General features: G+C 37.9%; 1 protein-coding gene across 1 annotated transcript in view; it reads right to left on the bottom strand.

The window, feature by feature from the left end:
• Positions 1–24,920, bottom strand: part of Brinp1 (BMP/retinoic acid inducible neural specific 1) — a 189,652-nt gene that overhangs the window by 12,363 nt on the left and 152,369 nt on the right. Inside the window, exons 6-7 of the mRNA XM_028885701.2 lie at positions 24,363–24,599; positions 19,595–19,817 (exon numbers count right to left, since the gene is read on the bottom strand). Of these exons, the coding sequence (XP_028741534.1) occupies positions 19,595–19,817; positions 24,363–24,599 (460 nt within the window). The remainder of the gene's footprint in view (positions 1–19,594; positions 19,818–24,362; positions 24,600–24,920) is intronic.

Below are 24,920 nucleotides of genomic sequence, written 5' to 3' on the forward strand. Positions count from 1 at the left end.
CCTTTAACAAAGTGTTTCTTTAAAATGCCAGTAAGCCTGTGAAACTCTACTTTTGTTCATCATTAAGATATAAGTCAAAATTTCAATGATGTATAACTTCAGAGGAATAGCTAAAATAAAATTTAAATTGACAAAATTAAAATAAAAAAGGAAAGAAAAAAGAAAAATCAAGGGAAATGATAAATATTGACAAAGACATACAGCAAATTCAACTTCTCTGTACAGTGATGGGAAAAAAAAATGAGTTCCAGCTGAAGTATTTAGCAAAATGAACACATTAACTTATGTGTGCCAGCAGTTTGACCCCTAGTATGTATACAATAAAAAAAAACACAAGTACCCTGAAAGGCATGGATTAAGATTGCCACAGTATTCATTGCAGCCCCAACCTGGAGACCATGCAAAGGTCCATCAGCAACAGAACAGATATCTGCCCACAGTTTGGAATCTCCTAGGAGATAAGCCTACCATAACTACACAAAACAGTGAGTGATAATTGCTAAGAAGAAGTAAAAGGTAACAAAACAAAGATGAAGTTTGTGCTCATTTTAAAAAGCAGATTTGGGCCAATGAGATGGCTCAGAGGTTAAAGTTACATGACATTAAGGTTGACAACCTGAGTTCAAGCACTGAAACCCATATTGCAGAAGGTGGTACTCCAACCTTCACTTGTATACCATAGCAGGTAAACATGCACACCTACACATTAGTGTATTAATTAGTTAACTAATTTTTTTGGTACAAACATAAAGCTGACCTATGGCAAATGTGTCCATCAGAAGACAGTGTTGGCCATGGAGTACCTTGATACAGATTGAGAGCCAATGTATATATAGATATAGATAGATGATATAGATATAGAGATAGATGATAGATAGATAGATAGATAGATAGATAGATAGATAGGGTTCTATATGTGCGTGTACATGTATGCATATATATATATGTGTGTGTGTTTATAATTTTAGTTTTTATTTATTTATTTTTTCATTCTTTTTTTGTTTTTTTCGAGACAGGGTTTCTCTGTGTAGCTTTGTGCCTTTCCTGGAGCTCACTTGGTAGCCCAGGCTGGCCTCGAACTCACAGAGATCCGCCTGCCTCTGCCTCCCGAGTGCTGGGACTAAAGGCGTGCGCCACCAACGCCCGGCAATTTTAGTTTTTAAATTAAAACATAATTACATCATCTTCTCTCTTTCCTTTCTTCCCTCCAATTCCTCTCACATGTCATACACTCCCAATTTTGCTCCCTCTGGAAATTGTGGCAACTTTTTCCTTAATTGTTATTGATTCATATATATAGATACACACATACATATATACACATATAAATATGTATCTACATGTATATACATACAGACACACACATGCACACACACATACATATTGTGCTCAGTCCACATATTGTTACTTTTTTGCACATGATTGCAGAGCTTACCACATGGTATAGGGTAAGTTTTTAATCCCATTGTGTTCATCCATGAGCAGGCATACACTCACACACTCACGCACACATGTGTGGGTAGCGCACATATGTGCTGGTGCTTGCAGAGGCCAAAAGAGGTCATTTGATCACCTACTGCTGGAGTTATAGGTGGATGTGTGTCATCTAATTTAAGTGTTCAGAACTGAACATAAGTCCTTGGGAAGAGCGGCAATTGTTCTTAACCCCGAACCATCTGTGCATCTCCAAGGCCCTATTTCTTGATCCTGTTGATATTTACATATGGGAAATGAGTGAAATTTCATCTTGTTAACACTTACATGGTTTGTCCTTGTTGTAGGAACACAATAATTCTATAAGACATTTGCAAAATTAATCTGTTAAAACACTCAGCATAATAGCATTAAGTAGACACCCACCTGCAGCAGTTTTATATCACCATCAAACCATCAAGGTCCTTTGTTTTTCTGTTTCATACTTAACTTTGATCTTCACACATTTTCTCTGTCCTATGCTTGGTGAGGGAGTATTAAAAATGCCATTTTAGCATTATGAAACACTGAGGCTTAGAAAAGGAGAAGAGATGGCCTAATGGTCACTAGTGACTTGTCACAACACTGAGACTATACCTCACCCACAGGCAGGCTGGATGTAAGGCTGGGATGTGGGGTGTAGCATAGAAAGACATTTCTGAAGGAAGACTAAAAACAAAACAAAAGAAATACCTATTCACTAAGTGTGAGAACTCAGTTCTATTTCTGACTCAATCCCCTGAGTCTGTAAATTCTAATCCAAATAAAAACAACTTCCAAGCTTCAGGAAAAGAGGTGGGGGAACCTAAATACAATATAAAGAAACTGAAGATACTTATTTTCTTGTCTTACGTCAACTGAGAGTGAGTCAACTGCCCTATTTGTTACAAATACAGAATGACAAACACTGATGGAAATGGAGATGTCCCTGCCAGTCTTGGCCTTAATAAATTGCACAATGCTGAGAATGAGCTTTAGGCACGCATCTCCCCAACCCTTATCCTAATTTTACTCCCCTGGGTTACCAGAGTCTTAGGATTCATTGTCATTTTTTTGCTCCATAAATAGATAAGAAATGCCCAAAATACTTCTAGCTCAAAGCTTCATGGGTTAGGAAGAAATCCTTAGGCTCCAATGATTGACAGATAGCTGCCCCAGGCTATGCTGGATTTATTCGTGGACCTGAACCTTTTATTTTATAAGACAGTTTAATACACACTCAGAATAAGTCATTGTTACCCAAACTATCATCTTCAACATGCGCATACACACACACACACACACACACACACACACACACACACACACACACACACACGAGAAAACAGGTAGTCAGGATCTATCAAGGTAGCAATTTAGCCTGAGAGGAGCTGCTGAGGAGGCTATACTGGCAGAACATCAAAATCACAGATATGAATGATTTGGGGGCAATGTCTGGACAATGAAATAGATGGAAAACTGAGACTAGAAACATTAAGTGATTTGCCTGAGCTTACACAAATTGTACCTGAAAGTCTACAATCCAAATCTACCCCTTAAGAAAGAATTTGCACATTGCCCAAAATAACTGTTAATCTTTCTTTAAGATTTCTCCAAAGGAACCTTCATTCTACCAAGGTTATTGTACATTAAAGAAAGGAAATAATCTTATTGCTAGGAACTTGCTAGACACTGGCCCTGAAGACACTAATTTTAGGAGAGAGGAAATAGCACTGTGAGCCAGCTCCCCTGTCCGTCAATTAGAACAGAAGTTCAAATACTCCATGCCCTTTTTACAGGAGCTCAATGATTATTTTCTATGATGTTTATTCAATTGTAGAATGTACATTTGAGGAATTTTCCATAATTAACATCTCCAGTGACTTACAGAATGTTCTTTACCACGTCTGGTGCCCACACTGTACATATACCCACGAAATAAGACAATGAAAATAGTGTATGTGAAACCGTCCCCTGTCGTCATCCCTCAAGAAAACCAAGAAAGGAAGACAATAGTAATCAAAACAAACAAGACATATACCTGGGTGAAGCATTCAGCAATGGGTTCAATATTAAAATAAGCTCACTAAAAGATGATTTTTGAGTAAGTTCTAAAGATCAATTTTATGTTACAAAATGTTTCCATACATGGTCTATAAGGAATGTGTTCCCTTCTGTTGTAACATGGGTTGTTTGAGAAAAATAAACAAATGAAAACCATAATCTATATGTATTTTTTATAGAGATGGGAGGCTGGTTATTTTCCTGAGTGTCAGCAGATCCTACCACTGCTTTTATTAATAAAATGAGGTAGAATAGACATACACTATTTATGTACTCAGAACTGAAGCAGCCAGCAGATTCTATCTCTTATCCTTTGGAAAAATACCTGTAGGTGCTCAAAGATCTTTCTGAAATACCTGGCCATGCTGATCAAGGACTACATGGAGAGATCCCAAAATGAGCTGTTGATCAATGGAACACAGCCTTCTGACCATCTCTGCTTTGGTACCATTGGTGTTTTCTTGGAATCTCCATGTCAGGACAGCTACTAGTTGTCACAATTGAGTAACTGCCGTCTTCTGCAGCTAGAGAACAATTGCTTTGACAATCCAGGCATGAATTTCTAACCAAACAAACATAAGTTTAGACAGTAATTCTTGCTTTAAGCCCCTAAATGTGAGTCAGTCAGTTATAGAAAAATAACTATATTTTAAATAGTGTATATACAGTATGAGCCCAAAAGAAAACTTGATATATTCTTTCCCTAGTCTGTTGTAAGCTGGCTGTGCTCCTATATGAGAGAGAAATCTAAATATGCCTCCTTCCTCTGCATTTTTTTCAGGATCAAATCTCCTAACACCGTCATTATGATGAGCTGTCATCTCAGTAATTTTGTTCTTTTATATAAGGGACCTAAAGATAGTGAGGTTATCTTGAAGGACTTATTCTAATTAGTCCTGTTGCTTAAGAGGAAATATTTTTCAAGTCAGAGGCATCTGAACCTATGAAAAGCATGCTATTCATGTCTTTGAAGAGAGAGGGATAGTGAAAAAGTGTTGGACAGTGACAAATATGATCTAGAGTGAATTCTAGCCAGAAAACAACATAAGAATGATGGCCTGGCTCCTACAATTGCAAATAATAGGAAGGATTTTAGAAGACCATTATTTCCCATGGACTACAAGAGCTCACTCTAGACAATACTTTGATTTTTGCTCATAAGACATAAGCATACTTAAATATATCACAATCAGATTCCAACCCATGGAAATTGTAAGGTTGTGGATCTGTCATTTTAGCTTCTAGATTTATAGTAATTCATTAAGCTGCAAGACAAACTAATTCAGTTACTCTATTTGAGACATTTCCCCATTGTATTTTGTGTTATCCTTTAATAAATTGATAGCAATGACTTAGGAAATCTTTTAGATTTCCTTCCAGGAATAACATATGCTTTTATAATTTGAGGTCACTTAGGTGACACTAAATATGCTAGATTTCAAATTATCTCCCAATAAGGGCATCTACTGTGTTATTCACTACCTCAGGGCTCTTTTGTGTAATGTGTACGATGTCTGGAACTTAACAGGTATTCACTTATGATTTCTTTAATGAAAGACTGGATGGAGGAATAAATGAAGATTCAGTATAAACAAGAATGTAAATCATTTTGAGGCAAGTATAGGATCCCAGACCTTTGCAAGACAGCAGTAGAAGGAGTCATATGTCATAATCATGAGCAAGTCAGAAACTGAAGTCAAGTTTGGTCTTTTCACCATAAACGGAGAGATGAAATTTTGCTCTTATTTTCCTACAGATTGTTATAAAGAACTGATATGACCATCAATGTACAAAGCCCTTTGCAAACTTGAAAGTAACCTACATTGGAGGCTGTTTTCTTGGGAATATTCATTCTCTAAGATTAGGCATGTCCCTAAACCAAACATAATAAATTATTCCCAAGTTATACCAGAGATGGCATTTCTTGCTGCTGTTACATTGGCAGCTGCTGGTTGTAGTAATGCTCTCTCTCAGTGAAGATGCACCATGCAGAAATACAAAGCAATGAGCAACTGCTTAGGCAGAAGGGTTTGGAATTTACTGCTTCAGAAAGACTATCTGGAGGATGAGAACCTGTGCTAACAAGGGAGGAAATCACCATCTTTGACAGCCAGGGCAATTAAAAGGCTGGAGGGCTGTTCTTGGTCTGGGTTTAGTTCCTTTGACACTGTGTTCTGAGAAAGACCATCTCCAAAAGTCTTTTAGAACAAAAGTTCTGTGGTCAGAAAGTCTTAAGAAATACTCAAAATTTGCCCCTTTTCTGTTTAGTTTTTTTTTTTTTTAATTCAGTAGTATATAAACTTATTGAATCACACATATTACTTCCTTTGTTTCTACATTTCACAACATCCTGTAGAATTCAGTTCACTTAGTAAAATTCATTTTTGTTTCCTCTCTACCAAGTACATACATTGAGGTGAACTCATATGTGTAGGAATGAGTGGAATTTTCTCATCATAAATTAATGGAGCTTTAAAAACAAGCATATCAATATCAACTAAAGTCTAGGATGCATCCTAGATCTACTCAGTCAAACCCTGGGAGGTTCCACCATTCTATATTGAAACAGTGTTCCAGATGAGTGTGTCTCCTACTATAGTCTCACCAATGTTAACACTCTTGTCAACAAAAGAAGGAATATAAATCCTTTATGCCCACAAGGCAGCCCATTGTTTTCTTTTTTTCCATATGACTTCCAGAGAATGTTACAAGTTATAATATCTCATTTATTTTTGTCTCCCAATTTCTTTCTATTACCAAAAAGAAAAAATTATGACTCTACATACAAGCATTTAATCCCTGTATAATTACATGCAAGCATAGAGATACATCCTTAGTAACAATACCGGGCAATTGCAAAAGGTGCTGGTATATGTTGACCATTGTTTATGTGCTTATGAATACCATCTACGTATCTTGAATCATTCTCACAGTGGCCCCACGGAAGAATTACTGATATTATACTGTTTTACAAATAAGTATAGTTAGGGCCAAAGGACACACAACTGACAGCTCACTAGGACTGACTCCAAGTGATTCCAAAGCCCTGTTGTTCCCTGGTAGGTCAATCATGCTCCAGGTCATGCATCCAAGATTACATGAACAGCACAAGCTGGACTCTACAGGTTAAAGGAAAAAGAGTATGCAAAGTTGGGTAGGTATGGGATAGGGACATACAAGGGAAGAATTGTGCAATGGTGATGAATATGGTCAAAATATATGAAATTCTCAAAGAATTAATAAAAATATCATTTAAAATATTACAAAAGAAGAACTTAGAATAAAAGTGACTACCTCCAGTAGGAAAGGCTTTCATAGTTGACCTTCATGAAAGTTACTTCCAAAAAATTAAATCTCTTCCATCAGATACTAAGGCAAAGGATGCCCATGCCAATCAGACCACTCTTGACTGCTTTGTTTTGGATCTGCTTACATCAGATGTATCATGACATTATAGAGATAATAATAAAATAAATCAATGATATTTGAGTTGCATTTTCCCCTATGGAAAACTCATTTGAACTATGCAGCAAAATATGATGTAGACCAGTTACTAACAATAATGGCCGTTAATTTAAATAAAGAATTAATAACTGAGAAATATTTGGAGAGTTCATAAAAATTCTAAAAACATTATTTAAACTGTTTTATATGAGTCTAAATTGAATAAACTAAAGTAGGAAATCTTGCATAATTGTGAGTATGATTTGCGCAATGAAGTTTGCAGTATATCGGACCGAATAAACACTCAATTTACTAAAGAGTGACAGGGACTATACATTATAAATTAGAATACAATTATTCATTAAATATAGCAATGTACACATTGTAGAACATGTGTATAACATGCATGCATCTCTTCAACTCAATTTTATTTCTACTCTTCTACTTCTTTTCCAATTAACTAACAACTTTTGCACTCTATCTTGATCTGGTCAAGAGGCTCACTTCATTCATTCATTTATTTATTCATTCATTTATCTATTTATTTATTTTATCTATCTATCTATCTATCTATTTATCTATCTACCTATCTATCTCTATCTATCTATCTATCTATCTATCTATCTATCTATCTATCTACCTACCTACCTACCTACCTATCTATCTATCTATCTATTTGCCATGTGCTAAACATGCTACATTAAATGCTCTATCACTGGAATCAAGGATAAGAGCATAGTTTTACATCTATCACCACAACTGAAATTTGAGCATCTGAATACTGAGCCAAGCTTACATTGAGAGTAAATGGCAGTCATATATCTTGGCCTATCAAAATCTGCAGGACTCAGAATCCTAACTTCTAGCTCATCTTCATTATAGGATTACATCTTGCTAGGCTCACATTTTACCTTATACAAAAGAAATAACCACATCATAGAAGAATAAATTGCATCTCTAGCCATGTTCTAGGTAATGTTTCTTAACCTATGGGTCATGATACCTCAGGGTCGCATAAATATCCTGCATCAGATATTTACATTACAATTCATAATGGTAGCAAAATTAGAGTTATGTAGTGGCAATGAAATAACTTCACCACAACATGAGGAACTGTATTAAAGGGTCACGTCATTAGGAAGGTTGGGAATCACTGTTCTAGGAGTAACTATTGCTCTGCTCTTGATTATGTTCATATTACATCCTCATATTTCTTTACAGGTTACAGAGAGTTGTCATATAATTTTACTGGGACACTGACTCTGTGTGGTACCTGTTCTTATCCTGACTGCAGAGGACTCAGGGAGATTTAGAGACTTCTGAAGGTCACACATCTAATAAGTAGCATAGCCTACCTAGACTGTTTTATTACAATAAGTTGAAAACTAACTTGAGTTCAATAAAATATAAGAACCCAAAGCTCTGTGTCCCACTGCAGGAGTCTGTGGAGATTCTGTCCAGAGATAAGGAAGTTCAGAGAGAAGGGTGGAAACAGTGTGGATAAAGAGTTGGTGGAACTGGGATAATAATTATTCTGGTGGCCAGAATCCTTCCACTGACACCAATTAAACACTGAATAGAATAAAAAGCATGCTAAAAGCTGACAAGGGTTCAAAAGCTAAGGCCCCAGGACTAGAGTCTGAGACAATGCCTCCAAGAGATTTTTATATCAACAGTGTATAATTACTTGTGCTTGGCTATGGCCTGCACTACCAGGTCAAGGCCAGAAATAAAAATAAACCAAAGACCCAGAGTATTTGGGAAATGCAAATAATTATGCTGCATACCCTCAATAAATAATCTGTCATTATTCTGCTTTATTTCACAATATAATCATCTTTAACTATCAGGTAATGATAGCATGTAAGTCACACCATCATCAAATATCTGTACCTGCTAAGAATGTCACTTCATTTTACTAAATTTAATAAGCTCTGAAATATCTGTTTATAGTCCTTTAGAGAGTTTTTGAAACTACTGTCCTCCTCCTTCTCCTTCACCTTCCTTTTCCTCTTTCTTCTTTCTCCTCTTCCCCCTTCTCTTTTTATCCTTCGCTTTATTATCCTCCTTCTTTCTTTCCCTTTATTCTTATTTGGTGCAACAGGAGTTTCCCAAAGTAATAGACTTAGCAAATTTTGGATCCAAAATGGTTGAAAACAATTTACACTAGCTGCTTTGATTTTAATGAAGTGTGTGAATTATCAATCTAAGGCCCTTAATTTTAGCTTTGATTTCTTCAGATGTCTTTGAGTGACTTTGGCCAATTCACTTAATTTACTTGGTCTTTAGTTTTTCAATGATACATGAGGAAGGAAATGCAATCCAAATATATTCAATGTGTATGTACAAATTACAGCTCATTGACACCGTGAAGAGATTCAGTTTTGACAGGATGATGTCAGTATCCCTTCTGGACACATTCTGAGAAAAAAACATAATCAATTTATTTACTCACTGAAAAGTTTTCTAGATGACTATTGTGTGACAGGTTCTATGCTAAGAAATTCTGAGAATAAATTGATAAAGTATGTTGATAGAGATACTTGTATATAAGTGATGATGGCCTTGTACACTGGTAAGTAAATTATGGGATAATGGTGAACTATGATTTGCCATCCAAGTAGAAAGTTAGAATGCTAAGAAACCACCTGAAACGGGATCCACAACAGATATTTGGTAGAAAGAACAAGATCATGAGGAAGAACTACTTGAGTTGTGATTTGAAGAGCATATAGAGGCTACTGTCAGGAAGGCAAAAATTAGGTACCATCCAGATAGGAGGAATAGTCCCAGGCTACTTGTAAAATAAGCTGCAGCCATGCATTTCGTGAATTGAATTAGTGGGTACTGCCACTGAAACAATAAAAAATGTATAAACTATAATATATATGTTTTATATATAACATATATACATACATATAACACACACATATATTATATGAGAGATTGTCATAGGCCAGCTTTTGACAGATCTGTAGGTCACCTTAAAATTCCATTCTTTCCCATACAATCAGTATTTGTCAAAGACTTCAAGTGGGGATGGGACAAGAATGGATCTGCTTCTTAGGTAAGAATTCTGATGACTTCTGGGAATACAAATTGAAAAGTGATCAGAGTAGATTCGGGACACTTAGTTAAGAGGGCATTATACATTCAGGCAAAAGCAGATTTTAGTTTGAACTACAGGTTACTCATTAAATTTGACTAATTAGCATTATCTGAGAGCATCTCTGCTCAAAGATTCAATTACTGACCTTCTACCAATATTTCTGAATAGAATGATTACTCTGAGTGTTATTTCTCATAGAGTTTGGAAGGGCCTCAGAGATAATTAAGCACCATTGTTTTCAAACTATTTTACAAAAAGAAAAATCACCTTATTTTCACAGATGAGTTTAATTCAGAAATTCTTTAAAGAAAACAGCTCTGTTCTAGTTAAAAAGTGAGGTGGGATTATTCCCTACTCTATCTGCATACCATGTTTGAAAGCCATGACTTGAGCTCAAATATCTTATTTGCAAAATACTGTCCTCCATACCCTACCAAGTATAGACAGTGATGACTTAAGGGCTTTGTTTTTATCTTTAACTACTTCCCAGAGACTAGCATGAGGCTGGTAGAACAGATGGTCAGTTAACACTTTTAATTTTGCGTAGAGGACACCTGAATTCCATATTTCCTGAGAGGCTGGCTGCAGTGTAGATTTTGTTTTTTACTTCCTCCCTCTCACCCTCCTTCCCTCCATACTTTTCCAATTCTTTTACTCCAAATTTTTTCTCCCTGCATTTCCTCAGCATTACTTCTTCCCTCTTCCTTCTGCAATAAGAAGAAAATCTCAGCACTGAAAACAAATTCTGTATAAATAACTCTGAGCATCTTGCCTCAAAGCTGGATAGAATGGTACCAGTATTATAATAGTAGACTTGGCCTCCTACCTGGCAAAAAAGACTTTGCCAGGCAATTTAACATCACTATGCCTTAATGACCTCATTCATAAAAAAAAAAAAGAGATGGATTAGTGGTACCTTGTAGGAATGTAAAATGAGTGTAGGACTCTAGGGTAATAGGACACTGTCTAACACTGGGGAATGATTACAGGTGTTAAATGTTCAATGTTATAGTGCTCCTTAACTCAATCTTTTTCTATTCTCTATGAGTTTGGATTCATGCCCACCCTACTTGCACAGCTCTGTCTCTTAAAGTAGTCCACATACAAATTCTAACCTGTACTTAGCACAATTATTCCCTCAAGAACTGAGCTGGATATGGTGGTGCATGTCTGTAATGCTAGTATTCAAGAGGCTGAAGCAGGATTCCTGAAAGTTTGAGTTTAGTATAGTCTTTGAAATTGAGACCCTGCTTTTGGGAAGAACTCCAAGAATCAAAAGTCTCAGTAGCTAGCAATAAATTAATCTCTTGTCTTCTCTTTTACTGCATAATACAATGATTGCTTATGGTTGAGACAAGTCACATGAAGCTTTGCTATGGACCTCTGTTCTCCTTCATACGTCCAACGTCAGTACTGAGACTTGAAATGAGAACCATCTCTCCTATGCATTAACAAAAATATACCTCAGCATAACAAGAGCTTGAGATAGAACTTCACACATGAAAAAATTCCAGAAGGCATTTGCCTGGGTGTAGAATCAATCTGCTTATGCTCATGTACTGGACCTTATGCTGGTATAGGTATTATTTATCTTGGCACTTCCAAAACCATAAAGATGGTAATCACTCAGGAAACATTTGTTCCCTTAGCCTGCGTTGAGCCAAGCCTCTTCTTTTTACTCTAGAGAATGTGTTTGCCCAGTTCTTGCTTAGGATTCAGAATTTGACTCAACTGAAAAATCACCACAAGGCTTACCACAGAGTCCTTTTCTGAGTCTCAGTCATAGTACCAACACCTGTAAAACTTAATTAATGTCCACCACACTTCAAATCCTGTTGCTATAACCCTGACTTTGACATCACTGCATTGCAACCAGAGTACCCCAACCACAACACTGGTCTCTCTTTGTACTGCACATTTCATAGGTAATATGGGCTTTTTCATATCTGCCCAAGGAGCATTTCTCTCTGGTAAATTTAGTTAGTTAACATGATAATTATAAACCTTCCGCTCAGTTGTGGTGTATCTAAGATAATGTAATTGTATCTCTTGGCTTTTCAGTTCCTTTTGTCTATAGAATGGATCAACAGTACCTACTCTCTAGAGATAGCAGGAGAATAAGATGTAAGACGTGTCCTTACTATCGGCACTTAGTATTATTGTGTAATAATGATGTTATAAGAATATAGATAAAATGTCAGTTTTATCTTGTATTGATAATTTTACTCATCAAGGTAACTATTAGTCTTTAATGTGGATAAAAAATCCTCTGAACAGTCTTATGACATAGGCATATTATTAGCTTCATTTTATATTTAAGAAAACTGAGGCACAGAATGACAGTAACTCATCATAAAGTCACTAAATGGCAATAGAGATGGGATTTTGTCCTAAGCAGTCTGATGCCAAAATCTGTGCACATAATGACTTCTAATATCTGCTACACAATTGCCTGCTCGTTAAATACCTTAGGTGCTCCTGTTGTATACTGCTACTATTATTGACATTATTTCTGTCACCATTATTATTATTGATCTTATTTTCCCTATCTGGTATAGTTAGATTGATCTCCAATAATACTAAATGTCAATGTCTTTTATAGTACCTAATCCCATGGTGCTATGCAGGTTGATGTGGGGTAATTATGCAACAAGACAGTTGTGAATTTTATGAACTATAAGAACAACCATTCAGGAAAGATATGTCTATTGGTATAATGGTGGTATCACTGTTATAGAGATAACCAATTACTTTCTTTATTGATTTGAGGGCTTACTCAACAAGAGGGAACCTATATCTGATACTGTAAACTTGGTCTAGAACCCATGATTTAGGAGCAATTAGATGGCTTCTTAGATCAATTGTCATATCATGAAATAAATACCTTTGTTTATACCCACAGACAAAGGGTATTCTCAGCCTAAAACAGAAATATTTTGCAGTGACCCATGTTTCCATAAGATGCTGAGAATAAACAGTGGTTGAGGGTTCAGCGCTATTCAAGAAATTTACACCACCCTTGTAAGGCTCAAGAAACAATTCAGAAAAGGGAACAGAAAGGATGTAAAATATGTAGGATTGCAAGAGCATCTGTAAAATAACATCTTCTAAACAAGACACAGAAAACCATGGCAACCCTGAATCAAAGGAATTATGATCACTGCAGAGTCCACAGGAATTGGTTCCTTCTAACAGTAAGCTATGAAGTGACAGAGGACTCATGGTGCCCTACCACATATTTCTGATCTGTTGGCAACCAACAGATTTGGGGGCGGGGGAGAGAGAGACAGACAGACAGAGACAGAAACAGAGACCGAGATTGTAGTGATATTTTATTTGTGCTGAAATGTGATATTTTATTTGTATGTTAAATAAATAAATTTTGCCTGGAGATCAGAGGTCATAGTGAGCCATAAACAGAAGTCATGCAGTGGTGGCATATGCCCTTAATCCGATCACATGGCAGGCAGAGTCTCTGTGTGTTCAAGGACACAGGCAAGCATGGTGACACGAGCCTTTAATCCCAGTACCAAACATAGAGACCTGGAGGTCTGTATAGACAGGCAGTGAAGAGAAAGTGATGTGGCTGGGCTTATAGCCAATGAGTAGGCAGAACAGGAAGACAATAAAGGCACAGGTTAGACAGGAAGAAGTTCTCTTGGGAAGCTAAGGCGAAGTGGTAAGCTAAGGTTAGTTGGCGGCTATTGCTCTAATCTCTATGGCTTATACCTTTGTATTTGGCTCTGAGTTTTTCATTTAATAAGACTGTTTAGAAATTTGTCTACAAGAGAAGTATGGTATCTAGCTAAGTATTCACTTGTGAGCCCCCAGGCTCGAATGGTTAGTTGCAAATTCAGGATCACATATATGGCTCTGGTTAAATTATGTAGGAAACTAAGCTAAAACTAGTGAATAGGGAAAGAGATTTCTGGGAAGTGGAAGGATTTGGTAGGGACAGGAAGAAAATGAGAATAAGAGATCAAAATAATGTATGAATATGAAATTGTGAAAGAACAAAATTTGCTAATAAAAAAAAAAAAGACTCCCAGATTTGACAGACTTTCAGTTTGGGCATGCTTAGTGTATCCAAGGCTATGGAATTGTCAAAATGAGTAAGACATATTCACTTCCAAGATCAAGTGCTTAGTGCAAGGAAAGGGGTCCAACCATTCCAATTCCAGGATATGATTATTGGTCACCACACAACCAAGTATTTATGAGGTGCCCATCATGCTTGAGGTTTTGTTAGAAGTTCTGAGGATGCTGTGTGCTATCCACTCAGTGAACTGGTCCTTGTGCCAGATCCTACTACTTGAAGTAGTGGGCATGCCAAATGGAGAAGAGACTGACAGGGAAGTTTTCTGTGACTTGTCTCAATTCCAGAATATCCTCATAATATTTAATGCAATATTATATAATGGAAGTGAATACTTTCTCTCTGTCAAGTCTAGGCTGAAGAAATCTTAGTACTTCCTTTGTTTTAAGCGTGTTCCTTTCAGAGACCAGGTGCCATGCTACAAGAAGACCAAATGACATGTAGAGGACATGGGTAAGCACTCTAGTTGACAGCCCCAGCTGAGCCTCCAGCTGACAGTGAGCTTCAACTGCCAGCTCTGGGAGATAGCTACTTTGGAGGTCCACAGATGGAAGTTACCCAAGGACACTGGCTTCAGCCAATATAAGAGCCCTCCAACTGTACCAAGTCGACCTACACAATCATGAGTGATGACAATGCACTGTTTTAAGACATTAAGCTTTGGGGTAGGTTATTTTGCATAAAATGATAACCAAAACATCTCTTCTGCTTAATAGCCTGCAAACAAACTTTCAAGTTCTAAATATCCACAGTTGACCTCTCACAAAAAGTAAATGACTCATTTGAAATATCAATAATGATGGGCAATCATTTGGCACATTCCTAAACCTCCTATGCCTCGGTGGCTTTATCTGTAAGAGGAGAATACTAACAGTACCTATTTCATGAAACTGTGATGAGAAAAGGAGTTAATTCATGTAAGAAAAGAGAATGCCAGGCATATAGAAATTACATATTAAATGAATTTTCAACCCATTTGACTACAGTCAAGTATTTTACTAGGTCTTTACATTTAAAAAATCTTCATCCTCATTTTTAACCTAAAGGCAATTGTCATTATCCAGTGCCACAAATGAGGGACAGGTACTTACATAAAGCTTGATGGCTGGGAGATGACAGACAGACCTGACTCTGACCTATCTGTGCACAGCAAATGCTCTATGCTCTCTCCCTCCCCCATTCTGCCTTAATGCCACCCCTCTGCGACAAGTAAAAATCTCAGTGGCACCTGTTGCAATAACAGCACCTGCTCAGAGCACTCAACTCCTATGGAGTTCAACAAGCAGACAAATTGAAGCTGAGCAATCAGTTCATTTGCAAACATAAACTCTCTCAGCTAGAGGTGGCTCAAGGTTCTCAGTGCTCTCACCTCTGTCTGACACTTCTCTTTGGCAGAGCGGTGCCCTGCTACTCTGAGAAATGCTCATTAAAGCCTCTGATTCAGATGTCAGGAAGCAGCCCACAGCCAGGCCAAGGAAGTTCAACTCCCCTGGGAAGGCTTCAGAGCCTCATTTTGTATGTTCCCACTCTCAGCAGTATCAGCATTCATGCCTCCATATAGGAACTAAGTGACTTGCCAATTGTAGATTCCAGCCACTCTCCTAGAGAGAGTGGGAAGAATGTCGGGAATAAGGTAAATTTTCTTTCTTTTTTTTTTTTTTTTTTTTTTTCAGAACAGGCCAACACCCAGAGCTGTCTTTAAAGGTCCCAGTAGCAGTATGGTATTTCTAAGTATCCATGCTTGGCAACTTCCACAAGCAGAAAAAAAGTTCAAGGCACAGCTATGGAAACCTGAGCTCAAAATGAGGAAGTGACTTGTCCTAGATCCCACAGCCTCACTAATACATACTAATACATAGTCAAATTCATCATTCAAGTTCAGGCTCCTTGACAGTCCAGTGCCTACTTCCCTTATCCTTCTAATGCACATCTGTTCCCCAACCCTTCTAATGCACATCTGGCACTTTCCCTTTGTGTCTTCCCCAGACCCAGTGTGCCAATGATGGTCTATGCCCTGAAGATTTCTTTCCACATTTAATTAATGTGCTGCTCCGGGGTCTTTGGACTTGGAATTTCTTCAGTGACACTCAACAAATTTGACAGATGTATGTGCAGTCTTGTAATGGCTAAATGTTGACCTCTTTGCTCAGATTTACATCTGTTGGTCAGTCTTAGGGCACACAGTTTCTTGGTCGAAAGATGTGACACAAGTCATTTTTCCTTGAGAGCAGTGGTTTTCAACCTGTGAGTCTCGACTCCTTTGGGGGTCACATATCAGATATCCTTATATTATGATTCTTAACAGTAGCAAAATTGCAGTTATGAAGTAGCAACAAAATAATTTTATGGTTGGGTGTCACCACAACATGAGGAACCGTATTAAAGAGTTGCTTCATTAAGAAGGTTGAGAACCATTGCTTTACATTATGGGCTGGGTTATCTAACCTCCCTGACAAATGCATATGTAAAAGTCTCGATTTCTCAGTACTGAAGAACATCACTGTCTTCAGAGGCAATTTTTAGTTTAAAATTAGTTAATCAGGGATGGATGCTAATTCAACATGTCTGTGATCCTAAAGCAGAAGAGATGAGGACACAGATGTACCTGGGTGAAAGATCGTGTGAGGGCACAGGGAAGAGACAAGCCACAGAGTTCTCAGAAGGAACAGCCTGCCAAAGCCTGTGTTGCAGCTTCTAGATACTAAAATTATAAGAAGATAGGTGTCTACTGTTTAAGTCACCCAATCTGTAGGACTTAACTGCAGTAACCTTTACAAACTAATAGCTACTGTGGTAAATTTTATTTTCCGATTCCCAACTGAACTTTCCCCAGTACTGCTGTAAGAACTGTTTTTCATAGCACTGTGGTGGACTGCAGTCATTTGTGAACCCCAAACAGTGCCCGAGGCTGGTCACCTGCCACAGTCCTGATAAATCTAAATGGTTCTACTTCAGAGACTCCCTTCTGGTGGCCACTTGGGCATCTGCTGCATGCAACAGGGATGTCAATTTGTGAACAGACCCTTTTCCAAGTCTGTGATTCAGCAGTACAGCAACACATCAGCAACTGACAGGAAGAAAAAGAATCGATTTCACTCTCCAAGTGGTTATTACAAACTAGGAACAATGGAATGGACTTCAGAATTGGAGGGTCTGGGAAAAACAAAAATGACCACTCACTGGTATGTAAGAATACATGTCATAATGGGGGAGAAAAAGAAGTGCATTAAAAAAGTGGTTTTAGATAAAGGGGACCTTAGAATGAGGAGCATTTTTGTATGCAATCAGAAAGACTTCACAGAGGAAGCAACATTAGATATAAGTGTAGAAAAATGTGATTAGAAAGTTTCAATTTAGGAAAAGCAGCTTGAACCGTCTAGAAGAATATAATGCTTTTTGTTTCCTGTCTTGTGTGTTAGCACAGCAGACACTGCAGAGGACCAATACAGATTTAAATGCCATTTTGACTTTTGTTTTACAACAGATTGGCTATATCTCATTCTCAGTGACTTTTGGACCTAGATAATTATTTTGTTTAGAGACTGTCCTATATAACATCATTCCACGTGGCAATTAAAAATGTCCTTGTATATGTCCACATATTCCTCAAGGATAAAAAATCAACCCCATTTGAGAACCAGTTATTTATAGCTGTAGCTTTGGACTAGTGACTTCACCTCTCTGAACTTCAGTTTTCTGGACTATACAATAGGAATATGAATCTGTACACACACACACACACACACACACACACACACACACACAAAAATTATGTGGCCAACACAGATCATGCTATATAAATCCGACTTGATTTTTCAAGATGTATTCGTGTGTGTGTGTGTGTGTGTGTGTGTGTGTGTGTGTGTGTGTGTGTGTGTTACTGTATACTACCTGAAGGTGTGCATACTTGTGTATACATGCAAAGGCCAAAAGTGGATCCCCTTCTTTTTCTGTCTCTTTGAGGCAGATCCCCTAAACCTGAGGCTAGTGTTTCTCAGCTAGGACAGAGGTCAGCAGGTCTCAATATTCTTGTCTCCACCCTGATTAGAGTTAAGGATACATATGTGTGCCAGATACTGGCTTGCTCAGTGGGTACAAATACTGAATGACACTGGGCAAAACGTACCCTTAAACACTAAGTTATCTTCCTATCCCCAAACTTGTCTTAGTTTTTTTTTTTAAGTGGATCTCTTTTCTCTGAATGAAATAAAAGGCAAGACCTACCCCCAATAAGAAATGAATGGAAACAGAACTGTTCTGCCTGCATTAGGGTAATGAGCCTGATTCACGCTCCACATCTGAGTTCAACTCTATGTTCCCAACTTGCTTTCTCGCCCTCCTTTGACAGCTTCATAGAAACCCTGGAGACACTGTGATAGAAACTTCTCAACTGCAGATAGATCATGAATTTCCTGGCAGAATGGAATTTGGCCAACCAAGAAGGAATCTTGTTTTCTCATGGTATGTCCCTAAGAAGAAGTGAGAATTCTATGAAAGGGCAAATCCTGTCTGTCTATTCCTGCATTTACCACTGCCTAGCAGAGGAAATTACAGACAGGGCAAGGTTAGAACCAGACTGGGCAAAGGAAGAAACTCTGACCTTAATGAGGCACTGGACCTCTGGATAGAATCATGCACTCGGGTGGCTGGGCTGATCTTCTTTAAAACTTCCACCACTTGGTGCTACATTTGTTCTATTCCACTCTAGACCCTGATCAAATGCCCTTGATTACATAAATTGACTGATAAATTAGTTGGCCCAGTTTCTTTACCATTAAGAACAGGTGAAAACCTTCATAACCAAGTACTTGTAAATTGTACAGATATTGCATTTTAAGTAACCAAAATGGTACCATATAGTTGCTGGGACCAGTGTTGGAGGTATCCCTTAGTCAGACAGGTCAGAAATAGCACAAACAATGCAGATCTGAACTTCATGGCCCAATTTTCTTTCTTATTATTGGGAAACTGATTTCCAGACTTTTCACACAGATGCCCAAATCAATGGATGTGCAAAATCCTTTAATAAAGTGAAGGTAGCATTTGCATGCAACCCATGCATGTCTTCCTCTGTAATGAAACTCATTGTAGTATATGGTTTGGAGAAAATGACTAAAAAATAAATCTAAGCATTTGTAGTAGACACCCAACTTTTGTTTGATAATTTCAATCTGATATTAGTTAAACTGTAGGTGAAGAACCCATAGATACAGAAGTTCAATGGTGTATATAGGAAGCATGTGAAATTCAATGTTGCAAGAACCAAATGCAGTCAGGAACTTTGTTGGTCAAAATCAAGGACTACTTTCCTTACAGTCCCAAACATGCTACCTGCAGCACATATCCTTCTACTGTCAGAGAGTGTGCGCACTGACACTCAGAAATGGGGGTGGAGAGCATTGTAGAGATGGAGTAGTAGGAGCGCTTACCTCTCTCTAGGCAGCTGGTGGTTGGGATTGTGGCGACAGCGCACGCTGAGACCAAAGAGCTTGCGGGCAGTGCGCTGGATCTTCTGCCTCTGAGCCTCAGTGGCACTCTGCAGGAGCTTGTAACGGCTCTGCAGATCCCAGTCATTACCCCAGTGCTGGTGGATGCTACCAATGGTCAGGAAGTGGTTGCTTGGGAGACGCTTCATAAATGACTTAAACTCATCTGACAAGAGACAAAAGTCAGGAGAGAAGGGGTGAGCTTGACAGCCAATATCTGAAGTCCTTCTTTAAATTTTAGTTCTCTTACTTCTTTCCCCTGCTCTCTTTATAACACCTTGGAAATGGAAACAACATAAATGTCCTTCAGCCAACAAAGGGACAATGAAAATGTGGTACATATACACCATGGAATACTATTTATTCTGCATAAAGAAAATAAAAATCATGAATTTTCAGGTAAGTGGAGGGAACTAGAAAATACATTGAGTGAAGACAAAAGTCACATGTTCTATTTCATCAGAGGCTCCTACCTCTAAATCTTCAGATATAAGTGTAGTCCTTACCCCTCATTAAGGAAACTGGTCTTTGCGACAGACCACCACAGACTATCACAATCAATCAGAATACAGAGTTGTGGAACCCAGTCTCAGTGGTTACTTCTAACCAACTACTCCCACACCCATTTAGGAACAGGGCCTAGAAAGATAGAGCCAGAAGATCAGGGCATTTACTATGATAGTGTGCCTCCTAGAACTGGCAGAAGTCACACCCATTCAGTCTCATCCATATGATTGAATAAATGTGAGTTGAACAAGGACAACACCAGATATCCCAAAGTGGACAGGGGAAAGACCATTAAGCCTCAACCCCATATAAAGAACTACAGGCAACTAAGGAATGCTGAGAGCAGGAGAAATAGTCTTCCCCAGGAAAAAGCACACAAATTGGTTTTTGGTCATTCCTGAATTCCCTCCTGACACTTAGCTTCATCTGCCAATGAAAGATCGCACAATTTGTCTGAGGCCAGTATAACACTCCATAGTCTGCTGTGTTACTAACATTGTATCTCTACTGAAGGCTACCTGTATGAGGCATCTATATTTAAGATATGTCTTTCCAAACTTCCAGCATTGGGATTCCAGGTTACAATACATCCTCTTCCTATTTACTCTTAACAGTGCCTTTGAATCAAATTATTATCCTCAAGTAAAAATTGAAAAGCTTTTATACGATCTACATAGAAAATCAGTATTACATGCTTTTGGTAGAATTGTAACTGTGAAAATAAATGTGAGAAAAACAATGTTAATAAATCCTAGTCAGATATTGTTGCCTGCTAAGTGATCAAGTCCACATGCCTTCTTTCCTTTTGAAATAGTACATCTAGAATGGTGTTAAAAACATATTAGCACCCAACTGAATCTTTCTCTTTGATGTAACCATAGGCTGGCTGGAGAGCTGAAGGAAGTGAAACTCTGTACTCCTGATCCAACTGTTATTTGAAGTCCTGGGTGTAAACCATGTGACATTATCTCCAGTGCTGGGAAACTATAATTTAAGAGATGTTAAGGGTCCCCTTGGTAAAAGTTTGTGCCCTAGTTCCTAATATTGAGCTTCTGAGCATCATCTCAGACTACGGTTTGACACAGGCTTAGAAATCACCTAGCTCATCTTTCTTGTTCCACATATATGTTAAGGAAACTAAAGCCCAGAATGACACTGTGATTTTTTTTAAAGATAACACAGACAGAGAGCCTCAAGAGCCAAGTATAAAGTCTGAACTGCTCTTATCTACTTGGACACTTTCTCAGCCACATTATCCTTTCCCCATGTTTTTCTCAACTGGGGGGAAGTGAAGCATAGTATGGATCATTTTGCAAGTAAAGGCTTAAAAATCATTGTTGCAGCCTAAGAATTTTATTTCATGCTACAAAAAAATGCAAGGGAATTTCACTCCTGTCCATACATTCACTTTATTTATATAAGGAGTAGTTGCAGCTTTCAAAAAATACCAAATCCAGTCCTAAGCACTTAGAACTCATGAAGGATCTTCACAGCAAACCTATGAGGTATATTATCTGTAGCACCCCCACTCTACAGAGGCTGGACACAAAGCAGGTAGCTAACTTGCACAGGTTCAATGGCCAGTAACCAGTTCAATTAAAACTGCAGCCTTGTTCCAGAATATATTCTGTCCTTCAACATATTATGCTTCTTCTCAACACAAGGAGGGTGACCTTGAGGCTTAGCATACTGAGGAGGGGGGGGGAGAAACTTTCTAAAGACAAAAAATTCTGAACCAGACCTTTAGAAACTATATGATAGATATTCAAATATACAAGAATTCAAATCTCATATTGACCATTGAAGAGTTTCAGGACCTTCATTCACTCAAGACCTCAGTTTACACATCTGTCAAATTGGCATAATAGTATCTAATTCAAATTTGGAAATTGTGAAGCCATCAAAGAAGCCACAATCATTATTTCCTCCTCCTGGGGCAGAGTTATTAGGACTAAGTGCTAGAACAAATAAATAAAAAAAAAGCAGTTGAATTTATATTATATTTATATTATAAACTGAGAAGCCATTTCAGAGGGCTATGTGTAGGAAACCCATGGGTATGTATACTTGATAAAGAAAAAGAGCAAGACAAGCTATTTATCATGTTTCTGCAACATCTCACTTTTTTCCCCATTACTCACCCACTCACAGTAGCTTCACAGGGCTCCTTATTACTGATGCAGACAGTCTTTATTTCTTTTGGAATTTTAGAAATTAGCAGCATTTCTCTGCAAAAGCAGTATGTCAAATGCATTTTGTTTGGGGCCAAGAATCATTGTAATACCCTTCTGTCATGATCTCTCTGCTTTAAAGATCACTGAATTTAAAACAGACTAATGGATAACTTCATAAGGCATGCAAAGTAGTTCCCTCCAAGCTGCATAACCCTGAAGGAGCAGCATCTCTGACACTGGCAATGTGGTAGACTTCAAGTTCATGGCAACCAGACATTTTAAATGATGCTTTGTAGAACTCTGCTTTTGTTTGTGATACACAGTGGCTCTGAGGTAAGATTTTGTTTGATCAAAGTGTTTTGTGGCTAAAGACTTAAATAAATTCAGATATTAAAAATGCAAACATGACCACTCATTTAACAGATGAGGGAGCTCAGGCCTACAGGGTTGACTAGAATTAATAAGTTGAAAAGACTGCTGTGAACACTGGGTTTGGAGTCAGGGACTCCATTACCAATGTTGTCATTTACAAAGTATGTAACCTCAAGGAAGCTTCTGAGACTTGGTGTCCTTCCTGCTCCCTAGAAATGCACATCACACTTGGTCTCACGTAGTTGTAACAGAGAAAACTTTTATAAAGATGTTTTAAAACTGTGCTGCTCCACTGATGAGTTTATTCATTTAACAGATGTTAAAGTATGTATTATAAGCTTACTATATCTTTCTGACACTTCTTGGAATTCTTTTTTATTTTCATTTCCTTGTTTTTTGTTTTTTTTTTTTTTTTTTTTTTTTTGAGACAGGGTTTCTCTGTGTTGTTTTGGCTTCTGTCCTAGATCTGACTCTGTAGACCAGGCTGGCCTCGAACTCAGAGAGATCTGCCTGGTTCTGCCTCCTAAGTGCTGAGATTAAAGGTGTGCACCACCACCGCCCAGCATTTCTTGGAATTCTTAACGATTCTTAAACTTATTCTGTCTAAAACTGACTATATTTTCTTGATTTCAACAATTTTTTGGGTGTTCTAGTTCAGCTGAAGAACACTAGCAACCATGAAGTTATTTAATATGTGTCTCTAAGCAAAGGTCCCGGACATCACTTCAATCCCTTTTTTATTCAACTCTCTGAGACAACTAGAATCTAGTTCTGTCAATTCCCCTCCTAAGGTCAGCCTTTCTGTGCATTTCTGCTTCTGCTCTCTAATCTATTTGGGATTATCACTCCTAGGTAACCTGAGAACTGCCTCTCTGAAGCACAGGACATTAAACTATCTTTCTTTTTCAACATAGCCACACATGACTTTACTGGTCACACTGACTCCATCTCTACATCACCATGCCAGCTGCTCCCCACCCTCACTCATGGACACTTGAAATGCCATAATCATTTTCATCTCTTACATGGTTATATAATTAATTTCTGACAGATTCAAAGTTCCAAGAATGCAAAGATCTAACTTTAGACCTTACACCCTCATGACATTGGATAACTGACTTTCCTCCCCTGTAACTCATTAGTCTGAACTAAGAAATGCAAGAAACAGATAAATTATCAGAAAAGTAACTTTCAATTTTGGTAGTCTGTCTGATCTTTGAATATCTACATGATTATATCTCACTATAGACATATATACACATGTAGTTATGTATGTGCATATATATCATATATAGACAGACATATATATTTATATACTTATGTGTGCTCATTCATTAATTCATCCTTATACAATACACATATTTATACATAAACAGAGACTCAGGAATAAATACAGTGCCCTCTGACTCTCCACTCTGCAGAGGTGTCTTTTCAGTCTTACTTTGTCATCTGAGTCCAACAGAGATGGTATATATCATATAAGCATAATGTTTTATGATGTCTACTGTTTCATTCTGTGGAGACTGAACATTTGCTTCATCTATGAGGACTACTATACCTGATCCTGAACCTTCCAATAGGACCAAGTGCCATTATTCTATTTCCCTCCACAGAAGTCTTAACTTGGCCAGGGGTATTCATGCTAGTAGTCTGTGTACCTGAATTCTCCAGGTCCTTGTAAGATTCAGTCCAGGCTTTGGCCATGTTAGCCAGCGTGAACTCCATGATCTGGATGTCGGTAATGGGACAGTTGCACTGTGGGAACTCCTCAGCACACTGGCAGCGACATTGGCTGTTCTGACAGACGTACTCTCCCTCACCATTGCACATGATGTAGCTCAAAGCCGACTGAACAAACTTCTCTTGCAGATACTGTGGGAAGATTATCTGAAGACCTAGTTAAAAATAGCAAGAAGAGAGAATCAGAAAGAGTAAAGAGGTGTTTTATTAACAGCCTCCAAAGGTGACAAAAATGCAACACAACAAGGTCTCTCCCTGTGCATTGGAAGCAAAATATTTCAAAAGTCTACTTAGATATAGATGGGCCACAGACAGTGGGACCTTCAATTTTATCACTTATGATTCAACGTCTCAGGCCATGACCTGGGTACTCTGGAAAATGCAAACACTGCTTGCTCAGTTATGTTAGTAGTAAGACCGGAGATGCTCTAATATATGCTATTTCTATTTGGGGAGAAAACTCTTCTTGAATGCAT

The sequence above is a fragment of the Peromyscus leucopus genome, chromosome 2 (assembly GCF_004664715.2).
Source record: "Peromyscus leucopus breed LL Stock chromosome 2, UCI_PerLeu_2.1, whole genome shotgun sequence".
NCBI classification, from domain to species: Eukaryota; Metazoa; Chordata; class Mammalia; order Rodentia; family Cricetidae; genus Peromyscus; species Peromyscus leucopus.